Source organism: Pelophylax lessonae (assembly GCF_965119305.1).
Source record: "Pelophylax lessonae genome assembly, chromosome: 7".
In the NCBI taxonomy this organism is placed as follows: Eukaryota; Metazoa; Chordata; class Amphibia; order Anura; family Ranidae; genus Pelophylax; species Pelophylax lessonae.
Genome location: NC_138774.1, coordinates 169023095 through 169043134, shown reverse-complemented (window position 1 = coordinate 169043134; position 20040 = coordinate 169023095). Strand labels below are relative to the sequence as shown.

Sequence of the window (20040 nt, the reverse complement as noted above, 5' to 3'; positions counted from 1 at the left end):
ATGCTGTAATTCTCCAGTGTGGGGCATAGTCAAGTGGTTCTAAAGTCAAACCGTTTTCTACCTTAATGCATTCTAGTATTAAGGTAAAAATGCCTGTTACAAAAAATCTTTTCCATTCTTCTCGTCCCTGAACATTTACTTGGCTCTTCCCACCACTCCAGTGCTGTACAGGCTGCAGCACCGCTCCTCTCACTACCTGGTCCCACGGGACTATGGCTGCTGTGAAACTCCTGTGGGGATGGAGCGGGGGCGTGATTTACCGATGCTGCACGTGTCCATGTATGCACACATAGTGCCCCCCTAGTACCCAGCTTGCTGAGGGGGCACCTGGAGGAAGGAGGAGCTGACAATGCTGGCAGGGAACTCCAGAAGGGGAGGTAAGGGACAGCTCTGTGCACTATCGTTGCACAGAACAGTAAGTAAAACATCTTTAATTTAATGCAAAAACAAAAATCCTTTAACCACTTTACAACCAGCCGCCACAGATGTACTGCGGCAGGCTGGCTGGTACAGGCAAAGTCCCCTACATGTATGGCACTAGCCTGGGAGGAGCTAGGGGGAAAGCACGCGCCACCAAGCTCCCGTCCCCACTCATCAGCGGGGAGCCAGTGCGTGTGTCAGGCAGCTCAGATTGCAGCCTGACACAGGCGATCTCTCCCCGCTGACAGAGAAGGACGGACAGCTGATGTAAACACAGCCATCCATCCTTCTCCCTCGGATGATCACAGAGGCTATGTGATCCTGCTATATAGGATCGCATGTCTCTGTGATCATCTCACAAGCCTAACCCCCTCCCCACAGTTAGAAACATGCCCCTAGGGTCACATTTAACACCTTGATCACCAACAGTATTAATATTAGTATTAGTATTTTAGTGTCACTATTACAGTAACAGTACATATTTTTAGCACTGATTACTGTAGTAATGTCACTGGTACCCCCAAAAGTGTAAAAAATGTCAGTTAGGGGTCGGAACTGTCCGCTGCAATGTCGCAGTCCCGCAAAAAATCGCAGATCGCCACCATTACTAGTAAAAAAAAATAAAAAAAACACAACAAAAATGACATAAATCTTTCCAGTAGTCAGTAAACGCAATAACTTTTGCACAAACCAACCAAAAATATGTAGCAGAAAACAAATTGGCCTAAAATGTTAAAAAATTTTGATTTTTACATTTTTTTTAGAAGGTCATATAAAAGAATGTGAAAAATATTGTTTTTTTTTTTTTTTCAAAATTGTCGCTTTATTTGTTTATAGCGCAAAAAATAAAAAAATAAAAAATCGCACATGTGATTAAATACTACCAAAAGAAAGCTCTATTTGTGGGGAAAAATTTGGGTACAGTGTCGCACGACCACGCAATTGTCCATTAAAGTAACGCAGTGCGAATCGCAAAATAGGGCCTGGTCATTAAGGGGGCAAATCCTTCCGGGGCTGAAGTGGTTAATATCACTTTAACACAGCTAAGGTGATGTCACAGGCTCTCATCAATAGAGAGCAGCTATAACTGCCCTTTCCCTTTAATCTGTTCCATTTAAAGAAGCTCCTCCAAAGATTCTATAAATAGCTCTGCCCCCTCCATTCAGAGATCCTGCATCATTCACAGAGGCTGTAGTACAGCTTCTATGAATGGAGCAGCCAGGAGGAAAAGGTGGACACTAACAGCAGAGAAATCAGCACAAGGTACATATTCTACTGACTGTAAGTTACAGTATGTCCCTTGTGCTGATTTTTCTTTTTGTGAATTTAGCTGCACTTAGGCTTTAAAAAAGACTTATTCCTATACCATTACTGGGTCAAAAGAAAACCTCACACACAAGCACACAATACATTTTCTATGAACAGTCTCTATTTTATTTAACTGAACCATTTGCTTACTGAAGGCTGAAACTGAAATGCTGGAAAATAATTCATTTGTAGCAGTCTTCTTGTGTTCTGTAATAACACAGATATTCTCTGCTAGCAATGGAAAGCTTTGTTCAAAGAGCATAAAAGTAAAAATAGCACCAAAACTTCAATAATTCATTTTTGTTTCTTTTTAACAAAAGGTACAACAAACACTGGGAATGTATGACTGTGGCAAAGTTACAGCAAAACAGCAGCCATGTTAGTTTGGCTTTAATTAGCAGCTTGGTTTACATTGTAACTGTGCCATCATAATGAAACAAGCCCCGTTGTGCTTACAACACACGAAATAGAAAACACCACACGTTTAGTTCAAGTTTGCACAGGAACTGGGGCAATCACGGTTACATTAGTACTAGAGAGAAGTCAGGGTAAAGGAGTATTTGGGCTTGAAGCAGGAATCAGGTCATTCTATTCATCCTGTTTCCGTTTCGGCTTCTTTGGATTCCGAGAACGGCTTTTTGCTTTACAAAGTGGGCAGATTGGTGCATTGCGGTGTATCTGCTGGTGGCAAGATAAGCAGGCCTGGAAAAGAAAATATATTGGTAAGTACCATTTTTAAAGAAAGAAAGTCACATCAATAAGAAAAGATATAAAACAGAAAAACCAAAACAGTAGTTGAATGAACCCATTTGGGACCACAATGAGACTATAGATGTCCGAATGTAAAATGCCCCTTGTCGTGAGAACGTAAATTAACCTTGTGGTAGGGAAGCAAGAATGTTCACCTGTGTGTATTCCTAGTTCTCAGACTCGCTGTTCAACAATTATTCTTAATAAAAGTTATTTTCAAGTTTAAGTGATTGTAAACCTCAGACATAAAATATGAACAAAGCATTCCCTTCTATAGTGTCTACATGTCTCAATTACAAGGACTACGTGTCAATTCTGTAATTCTGTCTGCGGTTTCATTACTCTTTATTTTAAAAAAAAGAAGGGGACCTCCAGCTGATTGACAGTCTTAGCTCTGTTCCTGTGTGCTGTGTAAAGGGGGTGTGTCCCTTCCCTCCAATCAGCTCTCAGAATTCTCTTTACTGAGCTCTGTACCACCTGTTTTGTGACAGCTCAAACTTTATGAATTCTGGACCTGGAACAGCTGTAGAGGTGAGAAGACGGCAGATAAACAGGTACAGCTTAGGTAGAAGGATTTGTTTAATCTCTGTGCATCAGCCAAGGTCAGTTACTTCAGTGGGTATATGTAATAGTTAGCAACCATTTTAATCACTTCAATACAGGGCACTTTCACCCCCTTCCTGCCCAAGCCAATTTTCAGCTTTTAGCGCTGTTGCATTTTGAATGACAATTGCTCGGTCATCCAACACTGTACCTAAACCAAATTTTTGTCATTTTCTCCCACAAATAGAGCTTTCTTTTGGTGGTATTTGATCACTGCAAGGTTTTTCCTTTTTTGCTAAACAAATAAAAAAAGACCGAAAAGTTTGGAGAAAAAAAGTTTTTTTTGTTTATGTTATACAATTTTGTAAATAGATAAGTTTTTTTCCTGCACTGATGAGGCTGCACTGACAGGCACTGATGAGGAGGAACTGATGGGGTGGCACTAATATGCGGCACTGATGGGCAGCACTGATATGCAGCATTGGTGGGCACTGATAGGTGGCACTGCTGGGCACTGATAGGTTGCACTGATCGGCGGCACTGGTGGGCAATAATGGGCACTGGTGGGCTGCACTGACAGATGGCAATGATGGGCACTGGTGGGCAGCACTGATGGGGAGGGCACTGGTGGGCTGCACTGATGGGGAGGGCACTGGCGGGCTCCCTGAGCCCTGATTGCCATCCCTGGTGGGCATCCCTGGGGTCATGGGTGGGCATCCCTGGGGTCATAGGTGGGCATTCCTGGTGGTTATAGTGGCACCCCCCCCCCCCCCAAGGGTCTGCACTGGTAATCAATGATCTGATACCAGTGCAGACCCCTCCTTTTCAGAGCTGCAGATTGACTCTCCTCTACTTGTGCCTGTCAAGCACCAACTAAGGAAAGCGATCAACGGCTCTTCCTGTGTACTATGTGACTAGCTGTGATTGCTGGTCACATGGTAAAGAGCCTACGTCAGTAGGCTCTTTACCGAGATCAGAGATGCGGTGTGTCAGAGTGACACGCTGCATCACCGATCAACGCTCTGCACGCCATATGACTTCCGGTCAGGATAATGCAACCACTTTCCCGCCGTCAATCGCCTATAGGGTGGACGGGAAGTGTTTAAAGTGATACTAAAGTCTTGTTTTTGTTTTGTATAAAAATAAATGAACATGTTATACTTACCTGCACTGTGTAGTGGTTTTGCAAAGAGCAGCCCAGATCCTCCTGCCAAGTGCCCCCACAGCAAGCAGCTTGCTATGGGGCACCCAAGCCGAACCACTGCTCTGTGTGTCCATTCAGACACGGTGCCATGGCTCAGCCCCACCCCCTATCTCCTCATTGGCTCACTGAATTTAATTGACAGCAGCAGGAGCCAATGGTGCCCACTGTGTGTCTGAGCCAAAAAGGAGGGAGAGTCCTTGACAGTGGAAACTATTGTGCACACAGAAGGTTTTTTATCTTAATGATGCATAGAATGCATTAAGATATAAAACCTTCTGCCTTTAGAACCACTTTAAGTGACAGATACCAATGTTTGATCAGGGTATCTAAGCTTAAAGAAAAAAAAAAAAGGAAAAGGGTTACTTACTTACTTACTGTAGCGAAAAGGGTTAAAAAAAAAAAAAAAAAAGCCTAACTACATACAGTGCTGACAGCAGCTGCATCTCTTACTAAAGGAAATAGTCTATTTGGGCCAGCTTAGCCCAAACAAACTATTTAAAGTCACAAGAAACCTGGAGTTAGGTTTTAATATACAGAATATTTGTTGTATCCCCTTGTAGATCTCTTCTTACTGTTTATCACTGTCAGAGGAAATAATTCTATGCACAGCTTTCTGCAACATTCTTAAAGCCAAACTTTGGGCTATATTTATATTAATTAAAAGTCCCTCTAGAAGTAGAAAAAATACCCTCAAATTGAGCACTGTTCACCACAGCAATTCATTTTCACCAAACATGTCCTCAGTCTTCTAATAGTTTAATGAATTCCAGTTTCTTTCAATCTGGAAAACTAAGGACATACTGTGAGTGTGTATGATGTTATTAACCTTCTCCCTGCTGGGTGGCCACCAAGGAATCACTATCTGCAACACACAGGACAGCCCTCCACAGGGAGAGTATCTGAACAGAAAAAAAGGACCCTGTCTGACGCATTACTTGGGGACTAGAAACATAAAAGCACAATACACATTAGGTGGGGAACCCTTGGGGGAATCAAAAATGGAGAAAGACCCGGGAGTCTTGGTTGATGATAGACTAGGCAATACATTGCAATGTCAAGCGGCAGCTGCCAAGGCCAGCAGAATATTAGCATGCATAAAGAAAGGGATGTATTCCAGAGATAAGACTATAATCCTTCCACTTTATAAAACTCTGGTCCGACTGCATCTGGAGTATTCTGTCCAGTTCTGGTCACCAGTCCTCAGGAGGGATGTGTTGGAGCTGGAGAGAGTCCAGAGAAGGGCAACTAAACTAATTAGGGGATTGGAGGACCTTAATTATGAAGAGCGTCTGCAATCGCTTGATTTATTCTCCCTGGAGAAGAGATGCCTGAGGGGGGACATGATAGCAATTTTTAAATATATCAATTTGGATCTCAGCTTAGAAAAAAAGCTGTTCAGTCGCAAGGATTACAGGAGGACTCGAGGGCATACAATGCGATTAGAGGAGAAGCGTTTTAACCTCAGGCAACGTGGGTGGTTCTTTACTGTTAGGGCTACAAGATTGTGGAATTCTCTACCACAAGAGGTGGTTTCTGCGGGTAGTATGGTGGCTTTCAAAAGACTCTTAGACGTACATCTCAAGGATCAGAACATTAAGGGCTATCTGAGATGATTACAGCCACACACACACCTACACAGGTTGAACTGGATGGACTATTGTCTTTATTAAACCTCACCTACTATGTAACTATGTAACTTGTCTGAAAACAATATTAGACTTAAGTAAAGGGGGAAAAAAATAGGATACCTTCATGGGAGGTGGTTGTTGCCGAAAGGTGGCTGTCTGTCGGGTGTCCTGCTTTCTAGCTACTTGTAGTTGTTGCGCTGCTGCAGCTGCTGCTGCAAGGGACTCTGGTATAGGTGGTTCCTGAGGCTCTGTTTGCCATTCAGCTTTCTGTTTTTCAAAGTAGCTGCAAGAAGACACAAGAGCAGAAGCATTTAATAACGTACTGAAGAAAATAAATAATAGAAAAACAGGAATTGAAAAAGGCTTTGTTAGTGTCTGAGATTTTATTATAGTAAAGTATTATTACTGATGCGTTGTGGTGGGGTTTTGCAAAAGATGAAGGATTAAATAGTTTGTAGACTGTGCATTAGGTATCATATCATTTTTCATAACTTGAAAGTAAGTAAGTAAGTGCAATTAACCAGAAGTTAGCTTTCATGTACTTGATATTCTAGGCTGCTGAAGACTAAAAATGGATTTTTGTAAGATCTTACCGTAAAATCCTTTTCTCTTAAGCTCATTGACAGACGTAGTCTTCTTGATTCTCAAGAGCTGGGTTATGTTGTCTCCGCAGGAGTAGGACTAGGCAGAAAGACAAAACGTTCTGGCTCCACCTTAGGGGCAGTCCCTGAGGGTATATCCTCCCTCTCTCTGCTACAGGGAATCAGTTCTGTTCTAAAGCAGTAACAGAGAATTTAACCCAACCCAACTCAATGATAGAGGGGCGGGTACTACGTCTGTCAATGAGCTTAAGAGAAAAGGATTTTACGGTAAGATCTTACAAAAATCCATTTTTCTCTATCGCTCATTGACAGACGTAGTCTTCTTGATTCTCAAGAGCTGGGACATCCAGAAGCAGTGCCACAAATGAGGGGTGGGATTGACAAAATCAAATCCAATCTAGAAGGCCCAACCGGTGCCAAACTAGAAGTTTTAAAGGCTCATTATAAACAAAGAATGAGACTCAAATAAAAATTCCAACGGAAAAAACCCTCGAGGTAGACCACTGGTCTCCTCAAATGGCGGCCTGCAAAACCTTGCGGCCAAACGAGGCATCCGAACCGACAGGCACCCTCTCTTCACAATACCCTCTCCACCGGGGTGGGGGTTTGTGGACCACTCCGGACGCCTCGACTCTCTGGTTCCTGGCGTCCAAGCGAGACTTTTAACTCGCAAGGTCAGTCCCTCCACTGGGACTCCGTCGCGGCCGACCCAGCGCGGAGCTCTGGTCTGCACGCGCTCGTAGGCAGAAACCGGGGTGACCACTGGATCTCAACATCCAGCCCGTCGCCCGGCCCCGCATACTTACTTGAATGTGTCGCGGCCGACCAAGCGCAATGCCATGGTCTGCGCGCGCTCGTAGGCCGGCTGGGGTGACCACAAGTGTCGCCCAGTCCGGCATTTTTGCTTGAAGATCTCACAGGAAAAACACTGGAGAAAAACTACCTAAAAAATGTCTTTTTCTAAAGAAAAAAGTCTTGCCAGGACCAAAAGATCCCAGCAAGGAACTTAGGTCCTTACTCCTGACTAGACAGAAAAAAACTGATTCCCTGTAGCAGAGAGAGGGAGGATATACCCTCAGGGACTGCCCCTAAGGTGGAGCCAGAACGTTTTGTCTTTCTGCCTAGTCCTACTCCTGCGGAGACAACATAACCCAGCTCTTGAGAATCAAGAAGACTACGTCTGTCAATGAGCGATAGAGAAATTCTGTTTTACTGCCACAGGTTACTGCACACCATGATATTTAATTTCCCCGGTAGTTTAGAAATTTCATAAGAATAGAAAAAAAGTCAGTAAATTCACTCTCTGAAGTGTTGCTTCTTTTGGCCAGCTTAAAGTAGAGTGTTTATAGTAAGAAGTCATTTATAACAGGGGAAAGATTAATAAATGTGAAAATATAAACTGTGATGGTGCATTGGGAGCTAAATTAAAAGAATATTAAAAAAGGTAAAAAAAAAAAAGAAATTAACAAACACATCATACTTACTTGCTCTGTGCAATGGTTTTGCACAGAGCAGCCCCGATTCTCTTCTTCTCGGGTCCCCTGCTGGTGCTCCTGGCCCCTCCTCTTCTCCAAATGCCCCGATAGTAAGCTCCTTGCTTTGGTGACACTTGTGCATACTTGCTCAAGAGCCCTGCTCTATGTGTTCATAACACACACAGAATGGGACTCAGCCAATGACTTCCGCTGCTGTCTCTCAGCCAATGAGGAGGCAGAGACCTGGGACAGCAGCTGCTCTTGTGCACATCGCTGGATCACTATTGGGCTCAGGTAAGTATTTGGGGGGGGGGCTGCAGGGGTAGCTGCACACTAAAGGGTTTTTTTTTTTTTTACCATCATGCATAGAATGCATAATGGTAAAAAAAAAAACCTTTAGCCTTTAGAACCACTTTAACTACCTCAATACTGGGCACTTAAACCCCCTTCCTTCCCAGACCAATTTTCAGCTTTTAGCGCTGTTGCATTTTGAATGACAATTGCGCGGTCATGCAACAATGTACCTAAACCAAATTTGTGTCATTTTTTCCCCACAAATAGAGCTTTCTTTTGGTGGTATTTGATCACTGTCAGGTTTTTTCTTTTTTGGTGCACAAATAAAAAAAGACAGAAAAGTTTGAAAAAAAAAAAAAAGTTTTTTTGTTTAGGTTATAAAATTTTGTGAATAGATACGTTTTTTCCTGCACTGATGATGCCGCACTGACAGGCACTGATGAGGAGACACTGATTGGGTGGCACTGATGGGGTGGCACTGATGGGATGGCACTGATGGGCACTGATAGGTAGCAATGATATGCAGCACTGATGGACACTGATATGTGGCACTGGTAGATAGTGCCCACCAATGCTACATATCAGTGCTGATAGGCAGCGCTGATGGGCACTGATAGGCAGCACTGATGGGCACTGATCGGCGGCACTGATGGGCACTGGTGGGCACTGATAGGTGGCACTGATCGGCACTGATGGGCGGCACTGATTGGCACTGATGGGGGGCACTGATGGGCACTGATAGGCAGCACTGATGGGCAATAATGGGCACTGGTGGGCAGCACTGGTGGATGGCAATAACGGGCACTGGTGGGCAGCACTGATATATGGCATTGGTGGGCAGCACTGATAGGAGGGCACTACTGGCAGGCTGTTTGCCATCCCTGGTGGCCATGGTGGGCATCCCTGGTGGTCATGGGTGGGCATCCCAGGTGGCTCTAGTGGCATCCCCTCCCCCCAGGGCTGCACTGGTAATCAATGTTCTGATTACCAGCACAGACCCCCCCTGTGATCAGTGAGTACTTAGAAATACTCACTGATCACCCCAGCTCCAGTATCGATCCTCTTCTTCTCCTCCCTGACAGGATCTGTCAGGGAGGAGAAGAGATCGAAGCCGTTACAACGGCTGTATTTACATTGCATGACGGCTGTGATTGGACACAGCCGTCATGTGATCAGGAGGGCCAATCACAGGGCCCTCCTGACGCATCTTGTTGCGCTGTGTCCGAGGGACACAGGCACATCGGAATCGCGCCGCGGCGGCGCGATCTCGCTCCTTCTGAAGGACGTTCCGGAACGTCCATTCAGAAGGACGAGACTCCCACCCGGCCGTATATGTACAATGGCCCGGGTGGGAGGTGGTTAAAGAGCACTCAAGGAGTGGAGTGACCACAAGATAGAGATCAAGTGACCAAGAGAATCCTGCCTTAGAGCTCTGGGTCCTGGGCTTGAATCCAATCACAGATACTATCTCATTAGATAGTTTATATGTTCGCTCTCGCTCTCTCTCTCTCTCCTTATGTTAGATACTAGAGTTTAATTCAAAATCCCCTCCAAAAAGCACTCTATTAGTTTACTTGCATCTGACCAAATAGCCACTATAGTTTGTTGGTCATATGAAGAGAAATTGGTGGCACACTACGATATGAAGATGCTAAATCCTTTATTCCATGTGTCAAAGGAAGACAGCACAAAGACAGAGTTGCTGGAGCTGTTAACGCGTTTCACACATGAACTAGTGCTTAATCATAACTCTTAATTCCTCTTCATAGGATTGTCTCACGGCGGTGAGCCGTGGTGTGCACCTACTATGGGGATTATCCTGCAGTGAACTCCTCACCTGGAGCGGTACTGTCTTTGTATATATAGCTTGTTGGTCGTATGGATTTTTAGAGTGTAGCTTCCTTTAGAAGCTGGGACAAAACATGTACAGTTCTATATACTCAGTAAAGCAGGCCTCGACAAAACCCGGGCGCCAGGTCGCATTTGCGACTAGAATTAGCGACCTGGCGCCTGGGGTGCCCTGCAGAAGGTGTCCTGTCATTTTTGCACGGACTTCAGCGCACAGAGTGCACGGACTTCCGGGCCGTCCGAAAATTGAGGCCCCGGCTTTTCGGCCTACTTGAGATGAGAGGCTTCCAATGGGGAACTGGCGCCCTCTTGTGGTGGCCGGGAGTAATGACTATTGTAATTACTGTTTCCACTGCTGTTTGTTCACAATGCATTACCATCTCCCTGTCCAGTTAGTTACCTTTGACAGGGAGTGTGGTTATTTATTATTAATTTAATTTATTTTTTAAATGTAAAAACTAAATAATATTTTTTTCTTTTTTTTTTTTTTTTTTAATTATTAAAAAAATATATAGATTTTTTTCCAATTATTATTATTAAAAAAAATGTATATGTATGTATATATATATATATATATATATATATATATATATATATATATATATATATATATATATATATATATATATATATATATATATATATATATATATATATCGCCATGCCACAGCCGAAGGCCCCTTTCACACGGGCTGTCTGATCAGGTCCGCCTGTCAGTTTTTCAGGCAGACCTGATCGGACCCTTCATTCTCCTCTATGGAGCAGTAATCTGCCGCTATCTGATCCTGTCCTCCAAAAGCAGACAGATGGTGGTTCTATTTTCTATCCATCCCGTGGATCGGATCAGATGGCATCGGATGGAAAGAGACAGACAGTCTGTTTTCATCCAATTGCGCTAGAGGAGAGTGGGGTTCTAGTCGTATTTATGTGTAAATTTAGTATCCGTTTTATTAAATAAAGCTTGGTTGTTAGTTTAAAAAACTCCTAACTTTTTTAGCTGGCTCCTAGATTTCAGGAAAAATTGTCAAGCCCTGCAGTAAAGTGCTGCTTAATTTGTTGGTAGCATATAACAGAAATAAAGAAACCAATAACCAACATATAGAAAACAACTGCCACAAATACAAAGGTCAAAGCTAACACAGTCATTCTACTTTAGTTTGATTTGCTGTGCTTAAAGAGGAAAAAATAAAACATGTTGCAGTTATAAAAGGCAGGCACACGCAGATACCTGTAACATACCAACATCAACCTCTAATACACATATACTATTTAATAAAACTATAGATATTTAAAGAGTAACTCAACTTTTGTTGAAGAAAAAAAAAAAAACATTCCCCTCTGGGTGATCTGTGTACCCTTCTGGGTGATAGGTGTACATTGCAAGGATTTTAAACAAACCTTGTTGCAGCTTCCTACCTTTTATTAGGCCCCTAAAGTCACGCAACTTTCAGGTCGTACAAGTGTAAATGGGACTTAATTCAGAAGAAACCCCTGTGTGTTTCTCTGTGCCCCTGTGCACAGTGAGTCTAATGGGACTGATTTCAGAATTATCAAACAGCTGCTGCAAAATCAGAGCTCTAATGAGGAAAATTGCAGGATCTGCATTCCTTTAGATGTTATTTCCTATTGGGAGAATTTTACCAAAAATGAAATTTTAGTTGCAGGGGGGTACCAAAAATCTGACTTGTATCTTAGTGCAGACTTCTGGAAGAATCAGTGAGCCAATCACACAAGCAGGAAATGATGTTTCTGGGGTGTGGTCAGTACACATTCTGTGTATAGAACACCTCCAGGTAGCCATACTACATTGCCCTTTACAGAACATTTCAAAGCTGCAGATTAAAAAGGAAAGATCATTTGTAATAACATTCAATTACAATATGATTTGTGTCACAATTATGCTATATGATTTTCTTTATTAAAGTAGGGTGGGTAACAACTAGGTAGCAGAACTGTGCCAAAAGGCCAAACAATAAGGGTCAATAGACCTAACTTCAGAGTGCTGCTGCAAAAACCTAGTGGCTAAAAGCTGTATCCATAAAAGACTGAAAGCCCACCTGGTTAAACTTGTAGACGGTATGAACAGAAGACCAGGTAAAAGTTTAAAAAAGCATCAACAGTGTCAGTTGGGGTCGAACAGCCTGACCAACAGAGGCCTGCTGTGGGAATACCCAGTAAACACCCACCAACCTGGCTGAGTAAGTGCATAAAAGCACAGGGGATCCTTTGCCCTTTACAGTTTAAGCTCTGGCAAAGAAATGTTTCATCTATCTAGCATGGTGAACTTTGAAGCAGGAAGTCTTTTGCAAGGTCCTAGGTTGGATGAAGAGGGAGTCTGCCTACCTAAAAGAGGCTGTTGCTCTGGAGGTAGACTCGGATGTCCAGACAGTGAAAAGCATTTTCCTTTGGGTGCTTTGCAGCAGGGCACAAAGAGGAAAGGACTAGGTCTTCACTGAGGTGGAAAAACTTATACTACCTTAGGAAGAAAAGAGGGTCTTGGGCACAAGACTACCTTGTGGTTGTGAAGACCGAGAAATCAAACCTAAGAAGATAGAGCTGCTAGCTCATCACTGACATGCCTGACAAACGTGATGGCAACCAAAAAGGCTACTTAAAGTGGTTGTAAACCCCCCCGGTAGTGTTTGTACCTATAGGTAAGATTTATCATAGGCTTACCTATAGGTACTGTAAATATCTCCTAAACTTGCACCATTTAGGAGATATTTACATTGCATGCAGCCAATGACGTAATCGGCGCATGCACTCTGAAGGAACGTGCCATTCCTTCAGAGCCCTGTGCCCTGAACAGCGGCGCACAGAAGTGCGGTCACTGTGGCTCTGGCCAATCAGATGGCCAGATGATGCGAGCCCGGAATTAACATGGTTGAACATGTTGGCCGTGTTACTGGTGAGCGGGCGGCACTGTGGGGGGGCTTTGTTCGAAGGTAAGTATTTCATAATGAGCTAGTATGCGATGCATACTAGCTCATTATGCCTTTGTCTTCTAATTTTTTTTTTTCTGAGCTTTACAACCTCTTTAATATAAGTGATTATTCAATGTTAGGTCTGTGGTTTCTGCAGGGCAGAGAGATGCAGATAAGGGTTCCAAGGAAGCACAGGGGGCTGTAAGGGACCCTAAGAGAGCATGTCTGATCTGTTTGAAGGATGCCAGGGGTCTACTCCTAGCAGTCTGAGTATGTCTGCGAACCAGGTTCTTCTGGGTCAGTGTGATGAAAAGAGAATCACCAATTTCTTCTCTCGTTCGGATTTTGTATAACTAAAGGCAAAACTTTTTTTAAGTTTGGATAGAGTGGTGAGGGATTAGAATCCCTGCTAGTTTTTATTGCTGTCTGCACCCCAGTTAAGGAGATTCACGCATTTTGGATTGTCCCTAGAAAAGTAATAGAGGGGAAATCTTCCAATGGGGACACTAATTCTGATGACGTGGGGGTCCCCAAGGAATTTGTCTAATTTGCAGGAATTTCCTCTTACTTCCTGTTTGGCTGTGGGACAAGAAGTGAAAGCAAATCTCTGCAATGGAACACAGATGGCGAAAAAAAATCTGACAGGGCCAAAATGGAAAAAAAATGTTGCCTATAGTTCTACTTTAAGACAAAAAAAAAAAAAGTGCTTCTTTAAAGCGGTATTAAACCCGGAAGCAAACATTGTTGCTATTGCAGCTTAGAAATTCTTAGATGCGATATATGCATTTGTTTTCTTTTTTTAGGCTCTCCTTCCTTTATTTTCACCTGGTGATCCTGCTATTAAGTCTGATTTTTCAACAGAACAAGCTGCCCTGTGGATGTAGCAGTTAGATGGTTGAGACAACTTATTTACCACTGACAGGGTGCGTACAATGGTCAGCTTTTATTTATGTAAAACCTTTACCTTAAAAGAAAAAAAAAATGTTTGCTGTAACTGCTTAAAAAGTGTTAGCTGGCGTTTGGCTTCAATTTGTTAGTATATCTAAATCAGCAAGTACAACTAAACATTACCCCCAGACAATGCTGCTGGTGCCCCTGTGCTCCTTCATCCAGAGTGGGGGGTACTCTAATACAGGAGGTGCGTTACTGGCCAGATCAATAGGTGAAAAAAAAAAAAATGAATGCAGCCATTGCATCTAATGATTGGTAAGCTGCAATATATTACAATTTTGGTTTTGAGTTTTATACCACTTTAAATATTTTTAAATGATAAGATAGGTGTTGGTTATGTTTCTCAATAAAATATCACTCAGCATGTACATGGTGCATACTGTATGTGAAAAAAGGAATTATAAATCATAGGCAAGTTTAAGTGTCAAAGGATATATAGCCATGCTCTGACTAACTTACTCCAAAGACAGCTTTTCCTCCTCTTCACACAGGTCTGGAAGTCTCTGTAGCCCTAGAGTCATTCTTAGTGCATCTACGTGCTCCTTCAGTGGCTTGTACTCGTCATGTAGGCGACGCGTAGACTCCAAAAGTTTGTTCAGGTCATTTTCTGACTGTTTGATTGTGTTTTCCATCTACAGAAGAGAAAAATAACACAAATCAATAACAATTCAAGGTCCAATTCAAATACCAATAACCAATTGCACAGTATCCTGAAAGAACACAAATATTTTTATCATTTAGTAAAAATACATACAAGATTTCCTCTCACTGGCTGAGGTGGAGAGGCGGGCAGATGACATCACGATCTCCACCTCAGCCAATCAGAGGAAATCTTGTAATCATTGATAAAAAATGAAGGCTTAATGTTTCACCCAACCCACGGGGATTAGTCATGGAGGTAAGGATATCCATGTGGTAGGAAGGATATGTATTGCATCATAGGCCACTGTGATAATTAATTAACAAGGAAACAGGTGAAGACTGGAGAGGGAAGGAGGGAGAACTGGGGTGCCTCAACACTGAAAAAAAAAAAATATATATATATATAGCCGGTGTTGTAAAATTTTGTCCGACCTGTGAAAAAAATCGGACCTCGTCACTTCCGGGGACAGAGCATCACAAAACAGCTGATGGGAGTCGTCCGTGCGCATGCGGAGTCGTCCTTGCGCATGCGCAGAAGACATTTTTCGAGGTTTGGCAAAATTATAACAGAGAGCGGACAGCTGACTGAGAGAAGGCGGGGCTGAGGTGGGACGGAAGACACTGCCACGTCATCTGCAGAGCTGAATAGAGGAGGCAGGACGGAGGTGCGGCCGTGTAATAAATGCAGGGCTTAAGCGACTCCTTCTGTTTTATTATCTTTAGTAATTATCGTATTATTTATCCTTAGGATTTCATTACATTTAGTATTTCTTATTTTGTATTATAGAAATACTAAATGTAATGAAATCCTAAGGATAAATAATACGATAATTACTAAAGATAATAAAACATAAGGAGTCGCTAAAGTCCTGCATTTATTACACGGCCGCACCTCCGTCCCGCCTCCTCTATTCAGCTCTGCAGATGACGCGGCGGTGTCTTCCGTCCCACCTCAGCCCCGGCTCCTCTCATTCAACTGCCCGCTATGTGTTATAATTTTACCAAACCAAGATAATGTCTTGTGCGCATGCGCACTTGAGACTCCCATCAGCTGTTTCATGACGTAGGGCCACCGGAAGTGACGAGGTCCGATTTTAAAGAGCATTTGACTCCCAATCTATTAAAGAGGAAATTGGAAAATTCTCCCTCTCGAAAATGAAAACTAAAAGTAAAAATAAGAATAAAGGATACCCTATAAAGAACCGCTCCCACCCAATTTAATAAAAATCTATGTTTATTGGCATCGCTTATTAAAATCTCATAAGGAAAAACATTGGGCTACAATTTCCCACTTGGGAATGACTCCTAACAATTGAGGAGATCCTCTACCCCGACCGGGAAACCCAGAGAATGGCACTTTTTTGCTAATGGACGTTTAAATTTGTCAATCAGCTGGACCATGACCGCAGCAGGTCCTTTGCTCCCCCATCCTCCTCTGCATTAAGTATAGATCACCATGCCGGGGAAGACTGATGTCCTAAAGTCCGGTGGACACTTCATGGGAATATGGTGGTAGAGAGGAACGAGCTGGGCTCTTCCCCCCTCTTCCTAGGGTTGGGGAAATTACGTTTTTGTTCTTTAACTCTCTTCTCTTTCCTTTTTCACTGCTCTCTTTCTAGTCCTTTCCTCACCTTGGTCTCTCCTTGCAGTCACCCGAGTTCAGCGTATGGGGATCATCTCCTGCTCCTATTTCCTGGGCTCTCCAGGCTTTGGATCCTCTAGAGCAGTGGTCCTCAACTCCAGTCCTCGGGGCCCACTAACAGGCCAGATTTTAAGTATTACCTTGGGGAGATGCAGACTAGAATACTGCAATTACGGAGCAGCAAATGAGATCACCTGTGATGTAATTTAGTGATCTTGCAAAGCTGGCCTATTAGTGGGCCCGAGGACCGGAGTTGAGAACCACTGCTCTAGAGAACTCGATCCTAACTGAGTCAGTTCTCCTTCATCTTTAACACTCACCCTGTCTTCAGGTACTCCTACTTCAGGAGACACATTTTCCTATGCAGTATGGTGCTTCATTTATCCACCACAAATATTCACAAGTCTATCTAGCAAATGCAGCAGATTAGACTAGAGGGGTAGCAGTATTTTTTGCCAAACCTCTTACTTTCTCCCTCACTTGAGTTATCAAAGACCCTAACTCGAGATACATTCTCCATATGGGCTCCATTGACAGCACAATCTACACATTTCTTTCTTATTACGCCCCTAACCGCGGTCAAGAAGCATTCTTCTACTCTCTAGCTCCGATCATTGCTTCTAATGCGGAAGGCGTGATAGTTTTTGGAGGGGACTCCAATATAGCACTAAACCAAAGCCTCGACAAATGGGGGGGGGGAATCTTCCCTCGAACGACCCCCAAAACAAAGTTTACACATTGCTAGGACTTCGCGCTTGTTGGGTCTAGTAGACATATGGAGGGAACTGAATCCTAAATCTAAAGACTACACCCGTTTTTCTGCCCCTCATCAAAACTTTTCCAGGATAGATCACATTTTTTCCCCTCTACAGTAATCCCACTCACCACCAAGTCCCTCATCAGAGACTCTGCCCTTTCAAATCATGCTATAGTCCTCCTTTTGCTCACGCTCACCGACCCCCAAAGGCCCATTTCGTTGGCGTCATAATGAATCCATACTTAGCGATCTGTTCCAATGAGAAGGAACCTAAAGAATACTTTTCCAAAAATGATTCCGGAGATGGCTTGTCAGAAACCCTTTGGGCAGCTCATAAGCACCCTTTGTGCTCAGAGGCAAAATTATCCAGATTTCAGCTAACCTTAAGAGAGAGAGCAGATCGGAGATAAACAAGCTGGAGACAGATTTCCAAAAATTGAGCCAAGCACATAAAAGAAACCCCACACAAACCTCATTGGCCCAATTGGACGAGGTTCAACTCGCCTTAAACCTAGCCCTGACCACAGAAGCCAAGAAAAATGTTTGGTGGTATGGTGCCCGATATTATTCCCTTAGAGACAAAATTGGCCCTAAACTGGCCTCTAGAATAGCACCTAAAACGCGCTCCTATTCCTTCCCCAAAATTTGTACCCCTTCTGGTGTCTTGTCTCAGAATCCCCAAAAAGCAATGCAGGCCTTCCAAGAAATTCTACTCACAACTTTATGTGGCCGAGGACCCAGCCAGCCCCAAGGGCCTGGCAAAGTTCCTCCAGGACATACCTCTTCCGAAACTGACCTCCCAACACCGCTCTAACCTAGAAAAACCAATATTGGAACTCGAGGTTTTGGAAGTAATAAAATTCCTTAATAAGAGCTCTTCCCCAGGCCCGGATGGCTTCTCTGTCGGTTACTATAAAGCTTTTGCTACAACCCTTGCTCCATACATGACCGGGTTCTTTAACACCCTTCTGGGATGGCCATCCTGTTGATGAAGCCCGGAACTTAGCTTACGTTTCGGTCATCCCCAAACAAGGAAAAGATACCAGTTATGTAGGTAACTATAGACCGATCACGTTAATCAACAATGACTTAAATATTTTAACCAAAATCCTCTCCAACAGGTTATCAGCATTTATAGCTAAATATATATATATATACATAAGGACCAGGCTGGCTTCATCCTGGGGAGACAGAGCCCTGATCAGATTAGGAGAGCAACTGTCATCATCTCACTACTTCACTCATGTAGAGATGGGGGTCCTCCTCAAGAAGGCTTTCTACTATCAATAGATTTACAAAAAGCGTTTGATACAGTTGCTTGGCCATACCGCTTTGAAGTACTAGACAGATGGGGCATCGGTCCAAGTATTTTAGGTATCCTTCGTGCCCTCTATTCCACCCCCCCAGTGCGCAAGTACACCTCCTTGGACATTACTCAGAAACCTTTGCGATTTCCAAAGGCACGAGACAGGGTTGCCCCCTATCTCCGCTCATTTGTGCAATAGCTATAGAAGCATTAGCTATAGCAATCAGGAACCAACCTGACATCCGGGGTGTCCTATGTGGCCCCGTGGAGCATAAATGTGCGTTATTTGATGATGATCTCCTCTTATTTGTTGCCTCCCCTCTTGTCTCCGTACTCAACATCTTTAAATTACTTAAGGAATTTGGCACAGCCTCCGGACTTAAGGTTAACTTGTCCAAATCCAGAGCCCTGAATATCACAGTCCAAGCTCCTTTACTCGACTGTCTACAATCTCACTTTTCTTTTGCTTGGAGCTCTAATTCCATCCCTTATCTGGGGGTCCACCTAACCTCCACCATAGACCAATTGCACAAGGCCAATTATCACAAACTTTCCGCATTAGTCTCAGAGATAAGATCAATCTCACACCTATTTCATAACCCACAATTCCCTCCAGGTCAAAACATTAAAGCATTTCAGTGGTGGCTTAATAAGGGACTATTTCGTATTGGTCACTTCTTTAACTCTATGGAACCCTTATCCATTAGCTAATCTACCAGCAAATTAGATATGCCCAGCACAGAGAGATTTAGGCTTTACCAAATTTCCCATTTTCTACACTCAATCTAGATCAATAAACCAGACCTCCCCCCTAAACTAACCACCTATGAACGCTGGTGCTCTGAGATCTTGGACCAGAGGGGAGGTATCTCCATCATATACTCCTCGCTTGTCGAGACCTGGAAGAAGCCAACATATGCCCTGAGCTGGGAGCAGGATCTTGATGGAGAAGTGGACCTGGAAAGCTGGTACCAGAGCTTCCATAGCTCCTTCAAGGCAGTCATTAATATCTCCTCGATCGAGGCCAATGAATAATTCATCACACGCTGGTACCTTGTGCCCACACGTCTTACCAAGATGTGTCTGGACCCCTTCCCACATTGCTTCTGCTCCATATATGGTGTACATGTCTCCGGTTAAGAAGCGTCTGAAACAAAATCTTTCAATTGATACGCAATGTCACTGGCTGTCCTATTCTTCAAACTCCCCAAATAGCTCTGCTGAACAGACAGATAGAAAAGACTACCAGGCACGTCCAATCTCTCCTCTTCTATAATCCTTTTAGGAGCCAAAATTACGTTAGGCCGTGCCTGGAAACAACCCTCAATTTCCTTCGCAGCTGCCAAGCAGAAGATTTCTTGGATCGTGTCGCAGGAAAAACTTCTTTGTTTTTCTGAATCTACCTGCCTTCCGCTACCCTGCCCCGGGCGGGAACAGGAAGGGGCAGGGAACGCTGTCCTGGTCCCTTTCTGGTCTTGCTTGGGGTTGGGCTTTTAGGGGAGTTTGATTTGACTCCATATCCCAGACCCTTTCAGACTCTGGGATTGAATTACCTGGGTACATACGATTCACCAGACTTTACTCAGAGGGAGCGTCCAGACTCCGTATGTACACGGCTCCTGGTGCTTCCTGTCTCTTTATTATGCATCTACCTATGTTGTGATCCAGAGTCCCTGGAAAGACAGTCTTACGTGGTTATAAGCGTTACATTTTTCTTCCTTTTGAATTTTTGTGACTTGTTTACTT

General features: G+C 43.5%; 1 protein-coding gene across 1 annotated transcript in view; it reads right to left on the bottom strand.

The window, feature by feature from the left end:
• Positions 1-1831: 1831 nt before the first annotated feature.
• The window catches only part of ZC4H2 (zinc finger C4H2-type containing), a 43725-nt gene continuing 25516 nt past the window's right edge, over positions 1832-20040 (bottom strand). Inside the window, exons 3-5 of the mRNA XM_082264458.1 lie at positions 14407-14579; positions 5974-6136; positions 1832-2430 (exon numbers count right to left, since the gene is read on the bottom strand). Of these exons, the coding sequence (XP_082120584.1) occupies positions 2317-2430; positions 5974-6136; positions 14407-14579 (450 nt within the window). The 3' untranslated portion in view covers positions 1832-2316. The remainder of the gene's footprint in view (positions 2431-5973; positions 6137-14406; positions 14580-20040) is intronic.